Source organism: Pygocentrus nattereri, chromosome 22 (genome assembly GCF_015220715.1).
Source record: "Pygocentrus nattereri isolate fPygNat1 chromosome 22, fPygNat1.pri, whole genome shotgun sequence".
Classification (NCBI taxonomy): Eukaryota; Metazoa; Chordata; class Actinopteri; order Characiformes; family Serrasalmidae; genus Pygocentrus; species Pygocentrus nattereri.
In genome coordinates, this window is record NC_051232.1 from 32,514,851 (window position 1) to 32,528,058 (window position 13,208).

Sequence of the window (13,208 nt, forward strand, 5' to 3'; positions counted from 1 at the left end):
AGGTTAACTGAATGGAGGAAGCTGAGGCTGGAGAGAGATATTGATTCATTTGCATAAACAAATCAGTCAACAACGTTAATGGCCTCATGCAGAATCTGAGTGTTTTTGGTATTTCTAAAGCCAGAAGTGAATTAGATTAAAGCATTTATTGGCTGAGTATAATAACCTATGAATGGAAACTTTTTTTTCCATAATTCTCTCCCAAATTTAGTCGTATCCAATTCCACCCACTAGTTAGGACTCACATGAAAGCTAGCACAGGCTTCCTCCGAGACCTGTGAAGTGCCACCGCATCTTTTTGAACTGCCGCTAAAGCAACATCATGGCACAGCTCAACACGCTTGGAGGAGAACACTAACCGCCTGTTCTGTTACATCAGTTAACAGACGCCTGTGCTGGCTAGCATAGTACTGAGGGACGAGGGGCCATCCTGCCTGTGGCCAATTGTGCTTTCTTGGACTCCTGGCCAAGATTGACTGTATCACCAAGGATTGGACTCATGATCTGATGATGGGGCAGACGCTTAGACGGTTGCTCCACTCAGGAGCCATGAAAACGGGAAACATCTTTCAAGGCATATTTTAACATGAGGATCTGCAGAAACAGCCTTTTTTCAGGATTAAACAATAAAACCTGGTCAATCCCACCATTACTTGCATCCAGGACACTGACTGACAAGCCAAACAAATGGTCACCAGAAAACAGCAAGAATGTCCAGGTGATGAGTTAACAGGACACCAGAAAATAGCAAGGAAGTCCAGGTGATGAGTTAACAGGACACCAGAAAACAGCAAGAATGTCCAGGTGATGAGTTAACAGGACACCAGAAAACAGCAAGGAAGTCCAGGTGATGAGTTAACAGGACACCAGAAAACAGCAAGGAAGTCCAGGTGATGAGTTAACAGGACACCAGAAAACAGCAAGAAAGTCCAGGTGATGAGTTAACAGGACACCAGAAAACAGCAAGGAAGTCCAGGTGATGAGTTAACAGGACACCGGAAAACAGCAAGAAAGTCCAGGTGATGAGTTAACAGGACACCGGAAAACAGCAAGAAAGTCCAGGAGATGAGTTAACAGGACACCAGAAAACAGCAAGAAAGTCCAGGTGATGAGTTAACAGGACACCAGAAAACAGCAAGAAAGTCCAGGTGATGAGTTAACAGGACACCAGAAAACAGCAAGAAAGTCCAGGAGACGAGTTAACAGGACACTAGAAAACAGCAAGAAAGTCCAGGTGATGAGTTAACAGGACACCAGAAAACAGCAAGAAAGTCCAGGTGATGAGTTAACAGGACACCGGAAAACAGCAAGAAAGTCCAGGTGATGAGTTAACAGGACACCGGAAAACAGCAAGAAAGTCCAGGTGATGAGTTAACAGGACACCGGAAAACAGCAAGAAAGTCCAGGTGATGAGTTAACAGGACACCAGAAAACAGCAAGAAAGTCCAGGTGATGAGTTAACAGGACACCAGAAAACAGCAAGAAAGTCCAGGTGATGAGTTAACAGGACACTAGAAAACAGCAAGAAAGTCCAGGTGATGAGTTAACAGGACACCGGAAAACAGCAAGAAAGTCCAGGTGATGAGTTAACAGGACACCGGAAAACAGCAAGAAAGTCCAGGAGATGAGTTAACAGGACACCAGAAAACAGCAAGGAAGTCCAGGTGATGAGTTAACAGGACACCAGAAAACAGCAAGGAAGTCCAGGTGATGAGTTAACAGGACACCGGAAAACAGCAAGAAAGTCCAGGTGATGAGTTAACAGGACACCGGAAAACAGCAAGAAAGTCCAGGAGATGAGTTAACAGGACACCGGAAAACAGCAAGAAAGTCCAGGAGATGAGTTAACAGGACACCGGAAAACAGCAAGAAAGTCCAGGTGATGAGTTAACAGGACACCGGAAAACAGCAAGAAAGTCCAGGTGATGAGTTAACAGGACACCGGAAAACAGCAAGAAAGTCCAGGTGATGAGTTAACAGGACCCCGGAAAACAGCAAGAAAGTCCAGGTGATGAGTTAACAGGACACCGGAAAACAGCAAGAAAGTCCAGGTGATGAGTTAACAGGACACCGGAAAACAGCAAGAAAGTCCAGGTGATGAATTAACAGGACACCGGAAAACAGCAAGAAAGTCCAGGTGATGAGTTAACAGGACACCGGAAAACAGCAAGAAAGTCCAGGTGATGAGTTAACAGGACACCAGAAAACAGCAAGAAAGTCCAGGTGATGAGTTAACAGGACACCGGAAAACAGCAAGAAAGTCCAGGAGATGAGTTAACAGGACACTAGAAAACAGCAAGAAAGTCCAGGTGATGAGTTAACAGGACACCGGAAAACAGCAAGAAAGTCCAGGTGATGAGTTAACAGGACACCGGAAAACAGCAAGAAAGTCCAGGTGATGAGTTAACAGGACACCAGAAAACAGCAAGAAAGTCCAGGTGATGAGTTAACAGGACACCGGAAAACAGCAAGAAAGTCCAGGTGATGAGTTAACAGGACACCGGAAAACAGCAAGAAAGTCCAGGAGATGAGTTAACAGGACACCGGAAAACAGCAAGAAAGTCCAGGTGATGAGTTAACAGGACACCGGAAAACAGCAAGAAAGTCCAGGTGATGAGTTAACAGGACACCATTTCTGCTGTTTGGTGAGCTGTTAATTGTTCATTACTTGTTACTGTCTCTTCCTGCACATTCTTAAAAAATAAAGTCTCGCTGGCAAAATGACTGTCCATCCAGGACTATGGTCACTTAGTTTATGTACTCGCGCCCATCAAAACACCAGACTCAATCGATGAGCTTTGAAACGCATTACTTACGGCTGCACTTACTATATAGGTGCACTTTGCAGTTCTACAGTTAAAGACTGTAGTCCAGCCTGTTGTTCAGTGGTCAGGGCCCCCATGGACCCTCACAGAGCAGGTACTATTAGGGTGGTGGATCATTCTCAGCACTGCAGTAACACTGACGTGGTGGTGGTGTGTTAGTGTATGTTGTGCTGGTCTGAGTGGATCAGACACGGCAGTGCTGCTGGAGTTTTAAACACCTCAGGGTTGCTGCTGGACTGAGAATAGTCCACCACCCAAACAGTACCTGCTCTGTGAGGGTCCATGGGGGTCCTGACCGCTGAAGAACAGGGTAACAGAGTATCAGAGAAACAGATGGACTACAGTCTGTAACTGTAGAACTACAGAGTGCAGCTATACAGTAAGTGGAGCTGATAAAGTGGACAGTGAGCGGAGAAACGAGGAGGTGGTCAGAACGTGATGCCTGATCGGTGTATGAACAGACATGATCTGTATAAATAACAGTAATTATCAGACTGTGACTGGATTTATAATTATCTAGTGACTGAGCCGCCTGTCAATTACCGAGAGTTCTTAATGAACTGGGAAAATTAGCTGCAGCTCACCAGCGAGCCGGAATTCACTACAGGAGACTCCTGTGTCACTGCGTTTTGAATGTTTAATCTCTTGCCACCTTCAGACAGCCAATTTTCCCCCTTTCTCTTTTTTACTTAATTAGATCCCCCCCAACAATTTCCTTTGATTTCATTTTATTTGACTGATTAGAGTCTTAATTGTCTTATTTGTTTTATTACTTCTCACAATCCTTTTACTTCTCTGTTTCAAAATCCGGTTTGCCTTATTTATTTATTATTTACCCTTCTCTGCTAATATTTCTGGGTGGGTTTATTCTAATGTTCCCTTCTTAATGAAATCTTAATTGCTCTCTATAATTGTCTCTCGTTTAATGTTGCACTTAGCTCGTTTATGTAGTTCTGCTCACTTTAGTTTAAACGGATAAATTTTTAATTCTGAGAAACTGAGAAATTTTAAATTCTCCAGTTTCTTTCTTTAATTCAGTCCCTTTTCAATTGGCTGCGCTGAAAATGTGCGCCGAGTAAAAGTAAAAGATTAACTGAATGATTGATTTAAAAAGGTTCCTACACTGTTCTTGCTTCCATAAATGGCTCTAAGAAAAAAAAAACTTTAATTGATAAAGAAACTTTACTGTTTTTAGGAAAAGTATTTAGGAAACTTGCGGTGGTTTCCTCCCTTTCTATGTCTCTAAGTCCAGTCCTGGAAGGCTGGTGTCCAGCACACTTTGGGATCCCCCTGCTCAAGCACACCCACTAAACCTGGCAAGTAACAGATGAGTGTAATCAGGTGTGTTTGAGCAGGCAAGTCACCAAACTGTGCTGGACAGAGTGTGTATATTAATTTTTTATTACTAGGCACACACACTAGGGGGCAGTGAGCACACTTGCCCAGAGTGGTGGGCAGCCCTATCCACGGTGCCTGGGTAGCAGTTGTGGGGTTAGGTTTTGGGCACTTCAGTCACATACTGTCAGTTCAGGGATCAAACCGGCAACTTTATGGCCACAGGGCTGGTTCCCTAACCACCAGCCCATGACTGTCCCTGGACACACTGTGGCCCCCATATGTGCAACAACACCCTCCCTTATTTTTGCCCTCCTTCAACTGAAATTCATGCCATCTTTATCAGTGTTCTGCTGTACCGCAAGACATTCTCACGCTCTCCTGACTACATAAGAAAGCCTGACTTGCATGTTCAGCGTCAATGTGCAGTGGTAAACAGCACTACCTGAGATTTTCTCCACCCTCTGCAACCTCATGCTGCAGTCCTGCTGCCAGACCCCCCACAAAGTCCTTCAGATGAGCCAGTTCCAGGACTTTCCAAATGTCCTCATCACTGTACTTCTCAAAGGGGTCAAGATTCATCCGCAGAGTCCCGGAGAACAGCACTGGGTCCTGGAAAAAGATTTGAAAGATAAAACCCTTACCAGGCCATAAACCTGCGTCCAGAATTCTAATGAGCGAGCAGCAGGCAAATGGTGAGAAAACACAAAGAAAGTACTGAGAAGAACCAAGAATCCCTCAGAGCCTGAGGAACATCCAGGGAGAGGAACTGAGGCACAAAAGGAGAAATGCCCTAAGAACATGAGCAAGGACCACTGATAAGAACCCAAACGGAGAAGGAAACACTGGGCAGGAGTATGAGGAAGAACATGAAGAGGAACCAAGCCTCAAACAGAGAGCCCATCCTCCATTTAGGCCACATTAGGTAGCAGCGAATAGCATGTCTGAAATATGCTGTTTTCTAGGGTCATCGCAATGCAAACATAAGTTAGACTACATAGGCAAACCGGACAAGGAGTTGCCTTTGCGTCCGGCGTCTCTGTGGCTGACTAAAGCCTTTTAACCTTCCTGTCGTGTTCGGGTCAAATCTGACCGATTTACAACTTAAAACCTCCACGCTCTGCACTCGAACATATAAAAGTGACGATCACCTCTTTCATTGGATTTTGAGTGTTTAACCAATCAATCGTTACAATCCTGTGGGGTTCCCGGTCAAAAGTGACCGCCATAGGAAACGAATGGGTATCCAGACTATATTCATCCATCAGACAGAGAACATCTCAACTCACTCACTCTATTTGTATTTGCACTGCATGTCTAATTCTATAAATTCAGGTTAAACACTACTTTGAGACGTTGTTCACAGCTAGAGAATGTTGAATAAAAATATGGAGGTGAAAATGGTTTTTGTGCAGTTAAAACAGACGGGTCAACTTTGACCGGGAACACTAAAGTAAGGGCGGGAGGTGAAGAGGACAGGTGGGTTAATAAAGCACAACAACTCATGCATAAGCTGCGTCTTCTCTACTTGCCGTGACTGCGACAATATTTACACTGAAACGACAAAAACGTGGCAAAAATAAAGGACGTAACCGACGGCGTTATTTCTGTAAAGTAACGTTCAATCCAATTCGACTGACCAAGTGATTTACTATCCTCACATTTAGAACCATGTCCAGTTTCACTGGACTGAAAGGAATGATCCATACCAGGCCTTCGCCGTCACCAGTGACGTCGACAACGTCTAAAAAGAGCAATAGCGAATCAAAGGACAGTAGAATGTAGATGAACCACCTGCGGAATGATGGTCAGTCTGCTCCTGAGGTCGTGCAGCCCGAGCCTGGCAATGTCCACTCCGTCTATGAGGATTCGTCCCTCTGCTGCCTCCATGATGCGAAACAGACAGTTGGTCAGGCTGGACTTTCCTGCTCCGGTTCGACCCACAATGCCGATCTGTACAGGAAAAGACAGGAGTGTGGACCCTCACAGAACGTAATGAAATTTCACGCCATGTTTCGAAGAATAACGTAAACAGCGATAATACTGATTCCATATATGTACTGTACTGGGTGAAAGCGCCCCGTCCTCCTGCCCCGAGTCCCAACGATGTGGAAAAAACATGTTGCTTATCAATTTGGGGGCAGTCGTGGGCTGGAGGTTAGGGAACTGGCCCTGTGACCGGAAGGTCGCCGGTTTGATCCCCAGGGCCGACAGTCCATGACTGAGGTGTCCTTGAGCAAGACACCCCCAACTGCTCCCCGGGTGCTGCGGATTGGGCTGCCCACCGCTCCGGGCAAGTGTGCTCACTGCCCCCTAGTGTGTGTGTGTGTGTTCACTAGTGTGTATGTGGTGTTTCACTTCATGGATGGGTTAAATGCGGAGGTGGAATTTCCCCGGCTGTGGGATCAAAAAAGCATCACTTAACTTAATTAATTCCAAGTGAAGTTTTACTGCTAATTTATTTCTGTTCTCTGTGTCTGACCGCCCCGCACATTCGCCGTCCCTGTACGGGCCACCAAAACGTCCGAGACCCAGGGTGGAGGCTGGACCGCTCTGGGTGACCACAGCACCCAAGACACATTTTCAAAATCTATTTGTTTGTGTAGTTTGTGTTTATTTGCTGAGAAAAGTGTCAATATTTGAATAAACTAAATTTATAGAATATTTATTAATAATGATTTTATATATGTATATAGTGATTTCCTGAATGATGAAGGACCACTGTCTTCACTAGAGAACCCTTGAAGCACCATCTTTTTTAAGACTGAACTAAGTTACACCTTTACTCTTAGACCTGACAGCTTCAGCTAGATTCTTAAAAATGATGGTTCTTCAAGGGTTCTTTAGTAATGAAATGGCTTTATAGAGAACCATAAACACTTAAAGAACCATTTGCATGATTATGTTTCTTCAGATGGATGGAGAACGTGCCATAGAGAGGTCTATACAGAACCTTTTTGAAAAGGGTTCTATATAACACCCAAGAGGGTTCTAATGTTATGGCAGCAACAGAAGAACCCTTTAGGGAACTATATAACTCAAAAGAGTTGTCTACAGCACATTAATTAAGAACCATTTCATGGTGCAAAAAAAAATCCTTTTATTATACAAAGGGTTCTTTAATTGTTCATGGTTCTATCTAGAACCGTACTCTTAACTAAGGAACCCTCGAAGGACCAGCTTTTTTAAGAGCGAACCGTGTTGCACCGATACTTTGAGACCTGACAGCTTCAGCTACATTCTTAAAAAAGATGGTTCTTCAAGGGTTCTTTAGTAAAGAAAATGGTTCTATATAGAACCATGAACACATGATCAAAGGGTTCTGTGCTTGGTGAACGTGTTCTTCAATTTCATGGAAAATGTGTTGTATATAGAACGTCTATGAACGAAAATGGTTCTATATAGCACCCAAAAGGGTTTTGTTGTTGCGGTGTCAAGCTTGTAACAATAGATTAACTCATTGTCAAGGGTTCTTTGAGCATTCCTGGTTCTATATAGAACCATTTTCTGTAATAAAGAACCCTTGAAGTTCCCTTTTTTTTAGGAAACTATGTTTCACTGGTACTTTGAGATCCTACAGCTTCAGCTTCAGATGGTTCTTCAAGGGTTCTTTAGTACAGAAAATAGTTCTATATAGAACCATGAACACTTAAAGAACCCTTTGCATGATTAAAGGATTGTCAAGGGTTGAAAGCGTTCTTCAGATTGATGGAGAATTTGCTGTAGTTGGTTCTATATACAGCCTTTTTGAAAAGTGTTCTATGTAGCACCAAAAAGGGTTCTCCTGTTACAGTGTCAAGCTTACAACAGACGACAGAAGACCCTTCTTCTCAAAAGGGTTCTATTAGTATTGTGCATATTCTTAGAACCTTCTACAGCACCTTCATGCACATTTTCTATCAATCCAACAAGCCCTTTCATGATGCAGAGAACCCTTAACCATGCAAAGGGTTCTTTGAGCGTTCATGGTTCTATACGGAATCATTTCTTTACTAAAATAGATGGTGCTTCAAGGTTCCTTAAGAGTTACGCCGGTACTTTGAGACCCCTGATGCAGAGAAAGGCCTGTTTAACTCTGTTTGAAGGCTTTTTTGAGATTCCATAATTCTAACACTTTCTAGTTACCCCAGACGGGGGGGCACAGGGGGCATCACACTCGGTTGGTCTCAATGAGTCTAGAACCGCAACCGAGTTCATTCTCAAAATCTTGAAACGAATATGCAATAATGACCCATAAGCCACGAACACAGATGGGTTGTAAACATGAACGAGTCATATTTTTATCTATTAAAAAAAATTCTGGTCACATTTTTCCCCAGAACCAACTGCCCTGCCTCGAGTCTGTGCCTAACCTCCTCTGATGATCTGCTCAGCTGCGTGTCATAACACCGCATCACGCACCGAGGCAGAGTGGCGCTTGAGGCACCATCATACAGCACAGAGCCCTGATTGAACCATACTGTTGTTGCCGGCCTTCGTGCAGTGTTTCTTAACCCTGGTCCTCGAGGCCCAACGTCCTGCACATTTTAGAGTCTTCCCTGCCTCCAAAACACTGGACACACCCAATTACTTCATTAACCAGCCCTTACTGAGCTCAAGTGGTCAAACTGAACCATCTGAAACTGAAACTGTCCAGAACCATCCTGAAACTGTCCAGGACAGTGGGTCTGCAGGATGAAACTTGAGAAACGGGGCTACTGGACCTTTTCATTGCTCCGGATGTCGCAGGTTATTCCGTGCAGGACCAGCTCCAGCTCCGGCCGGTATCGGACCTTATAGTCCTCAAAACGGACCCGTCCTTCTGAGGGCCAGCCGTCTGGAGGGCGTTTCTCCGCAATCCATGCAGCCTAAAGAATTCAAATGGCAAAAGAAGCTGTTTATGACTCTTTGAGTGGTCAGCGCTTTGAAAGCTGTCATTAGGAAAGTCTGTGTGGAAACAACTGTGAGGCTCTGAACTGCTCTTCAAATCTGAGTAATGTCAGCAAGAAATAGAAAAAAAGTTACTTCTCTCAACTTAGATCAAGCTACAAGAATAACACCAGGACGTGGTTATAAGCAAACAGACTGTAGGAGCTTTATGTAAACATGCACCCGCAGCTCTGTGTGAACATCTTAAGCAGCCAAGAAATGCAAGCAGTCAGTGTCTTTTAGCTACAGGAACACTGTTTCTCTTGGGACAGTGACAATATTTTTAGCCTGTTAGATGAAAAATGAAAACCGGCATGGTGGGTAGCGCCGTTGCCTCACAGCGAGGAGGGCCTGGGTCCTCTCTGTGTGGAGTCTGCATGTTCTCCCCGTGTCTGCGTGGGGTTCCTCCGGGTTCTCCGGTTTCCTCCCACAGTCCAAAGACATGAAGTCAGGCCAATCGGACGTGTTATATAGGCTCCAACACAAAGCCCCCCCCCCCCCCAACCCCCCCGCCCCGCAACCCTGACGGAGAAGCGGCTTGGAAAATGGATGGATGAATATATTTCAGTCAGAAGAAAACTGTAATTAGTTTCTGTACTTTAGTATTTTTGGTGTATCTGTACTGAAGTTTCTCCATTCTGGACTTTTTCCTTTCACTCCACTACATTTCAGAGTCTAATATCCGACTTTTTCCTCCTACATTTTGAGAAATCTGTCGTTCCTTTTGGTTTCTGTGTGTATAAAAACGTAACATGTCAAAAGGAAAGAAGCGCAAAGCCAGAGCACCAATCAGGGCCCAGCGGTCACTTTGTTTAGAGCTGGTTTTGACCTGTTGGTCAGACCGACCCAGTGCAGCACGCGGTTCAACGTCAGCGCAGCAGCGTAAAACTTTGGGAGAGTCTGTTCAACATAAATGATGAACTAACCTAACTTTGTGTAAATAGAGCTCAATATAGAAATATGTCCACATATGCAGTCGAGACTGACGCGGCTTTTTTCTGAATTTCTACAAACACCATTTCATTTTATAGTAAATGAGTTTGGGCTGGTTTATGTTTATGAACAGACGCCTACAGATCAACATAGTAAAGGAGCTCATCTGTGATCCTGAGTTTAAAGCCAGTTTTTATTCAACTTAAACTTGGAACTAAGTTGTAAATAAATCTGAAACTGAAACTTTGCTTGTGTGTAAAAAGTGATTTCAGAGCCACTCGGTTCTCCCTGATGGAAACTGTTTACCTTCAGTGTTTTGTGCTTCTGATCATTTTAATAGACGTCAGCGTCACTAATTAATGACGTTCTATTAAAAGACTGGTTTACCAAGAGAGACGCTGGAGGACTTTCACCTGAAATGAGTTCATGAAGCCAGTCTGGTTATAAAAATGATAACAGGACATCAGAGCCAGAATTCCTCTTTTAGTACTTTTACTTTATACTTAAGTACATTTGAAGGCAAATACTTTAGTACTTTTACTCAAGTGGAGGTCTAAAGGGAGGAACTTCTACTTTTACTGGAGGAATATTTTACCTTGGGTATATGATTTGTGTACTTCACCCACCACTGCTAAATACTGGGCTTCCTCACGGAGCACATGTGTAGGCATTGCCTAACCTTTTATCAACATCTACGATATCATTACGATGTTGTATGAACATATAAAAACACTACTACCCTGTGGGAAGTTTTGCCATGAACAGGAGGGTCTGGGATGTGCATGTGCCCTGGGATTTTCACTAGAGCCAGCAGGTCGCCAGGCTCGGCCGACCTTTGAAAAGGGGGCTATGTAAACCTGCTACTGGCTTGTGCTGGCCTCTAAATGCTCATGGAGGCTTATGGGTGGTGCAGGACCCCCGTAAATGGGACTTTTGGTGAGTGGGTTTAGACTGGGTTGGTGCTCACTCTGAGGGTGACACTAGTGGCTAGTGGTGACCTCCCCCTGCAAGTTCAGTGCCTTTCTGCCCTGCCGTTTGATAGAGACTGCTTCTCGTGGACAGCGACAATATACATTGGTCAGAAGGAGACAGGTTTTGGTTCCTGACTTCTCGTTGCACTTCAGCTAATGCATTTGTCGAATTCCACCAGCAGCACCTGATTTAATGAAGGCCTGACAAGCTGAAGCAGGTATTAGATGTTAATTGTAAATACAGTGTCCTGTGGGAAGATTTGCCGTGAATGGGGGGCTGGGACCATGCCTGGGACTCGAGTCAGTAGGTCTCCAAAGAAGGTTGACCTCTGAAGGTGGAGCTATGTAGCAACCTGCTACTGGCTCCACTGGCGTCTAGATGCTCATGAAGGCAGGAGCATGCCCCCCCCTGGAATCCTGTTTAATGGTTTTTATGAGCATCATGTTTTTTCTGACTTTCATTCAAGCTGGGAAGAAGATCTTTGGAGTCTGAAACGGTCCACATTTATGTTTTTGGCTGCATTTCATCGCCAGATCTTTGCAAGACTTTCTTAAACCTTGCTAAAGCAAAGAGTGGAGGGTTTCATTTGAAGGGAAGTAGAATATAAGGTCATTTGTCTTGGACAATTACAACCCTTGAAGAGCAGCGTCCACAGTAATGTTCACTTTCAAATAAAATGGCATTTGTAAACCAGCTGAGGTTTAAATTAAAGTGAAATCTAAATGTCTACCTCATTTGGGATCTCCGCGTACTCCTTCACTCTCTCCACAGAGACAACGTGAGTCTCCAGCTGAGAAGTCATTCTCACCAGAGTGTTTAGGATCAGAGTGACCTGCAGGCAACCAAAGCAACCAAAAGAGAACATAAGTTCTTCAAGTATGCATGTTTCACCTGATTTTCTGGGTGAACAGAGGACAGTTCTAATGGAGAAACTGAAGTAATGAAAAAACGACTCTTTGATGATCTCTTACAGGGCAATTTCTGCGCACCATTGTAATACTACTACTACTACTACTAATAATAATAATAATAATATACATTTCACTAAGCACTTTATTAGGAACAACATATTAATACTGGCCTCCCTTTGCTCTCAAAACAGCTTGAAGGAATGCACTGCTGTGTAATGTGGTTGGTTAGTGTAGTGGGTAACACCTCTGCCTTCTATGCTATAGACTGGGGTTCAATACCCACCTGGGTAAACACCCTACACTACACCAATAAGAGTCCTTGGGCAAGACTCCCAACACCACCTTCACCTACCTGTATAAAACGATAAAATTGTAAGTTGCTCTGGATAAGAGTGTCAGCCAAATGCTGTAAATGTAATGTTTTTAGTACTGTAATGTGATTGTAGATCAATTATCATGTTTGGTCATCAGTTTAACGGGCTGGCTAACTATCTGGTACCTGGGTGCAAGGAATAAACTTCAATTCCCCAGACATACAGCTGGTTCCTGGTTTTTGGTGGCTTTGAATTCTTCAAGCCTTGATTCTTCATGGCATGGATTCCACAAGATGTTGGAAACCTGATTGACTCCATTGAAACCACCACATCCCAAAGGTGTTCTACTGGATTCAGAGGTGGTGTCTGGGAAGGCCACCACAGAACACAGAACCCTTTTGTCAGTTAATGAAACCCATCTGAGGTGGCTTTTGCTTTGTGACATGATGCATTATTATGCTGGAAGTAGCCATTAGAAGATGGTCAGTTGTGGCGGTGAAGAGATGCACAGGGTCAGCAACCGTACTCAGATAGACTGTAGCAAGTAAGTGATGACTGAGAGGTATTAACTGGCTCAAATGTTACATTCCCCACACCATTACACCACCTCCACCAGTCAGGACTGCTGACACAAGGGAGGGTGGGTCCATGGATTCATGCTGTTGGCACCAAACTGTGACCCTGCCACCTGTGTGCCTCAGCAGAAATTGAGATTCTACGTTTTTTCAGTCTAAAGCTGTCCAGTTTCGGTGAGCCTGTGCCTACTGCAGCCACTTGCTGTTGTAGCCCATCCACCTCAAGGTTTTCTGCATTTGCCACAATTGTAGAGGGGTTATCTGAGTTACTGTAGCCTTTCTGTCAGCTCAGAACCAGTCTGGCCATTCTCCACTGAACCTCGCTTATCAACCTGGCGCAGAACTGCCACTCACTGGATGTTTTTTCTTTACTTTATGATTCTAAATAAACTCTAGAGACTAGGAACATCAGCTGAGGTAATATACAATTAGTGG

The 13,208-nt window shown here is 44.2% G+C and overlaps 1 protein-coding gene across 1 annotated transcript in view; it reads right to left on the minus strand.

Moving 5' to 3' along the window:
• LOC108437856 (canalicular multispecific organic anion transporter 1-like) overlaps window positions 1-13,208 on the minus strand; it is a 73,919-nt gene that overhangs the window by 8,195 nt on the left and 52,516 nt on the right. The window contains exons 27-30 of the mRNA XM_037533030.1: window positions 11,704-11,805; window positions 8,864-9,007; window positions 5,955-6,113; window positions 4,606-4,772 (exon numbers count right to left, since the gene is read on the minus strand). Of these exons, the coding sequence (XP_037388927.1) occupies window positions 4,606-4,772; window positions 5,955-6,113; window positions 8,864-9,007; window positions 11,704-11,805 (572 nt within the window). The remainder of the gene's footprint in view (window positions 1-4,605; window positions 4,773-5,954; window positions 6,114-8,863; window positions 9,008-11,703; window positions 11,806-13,208) is intronic.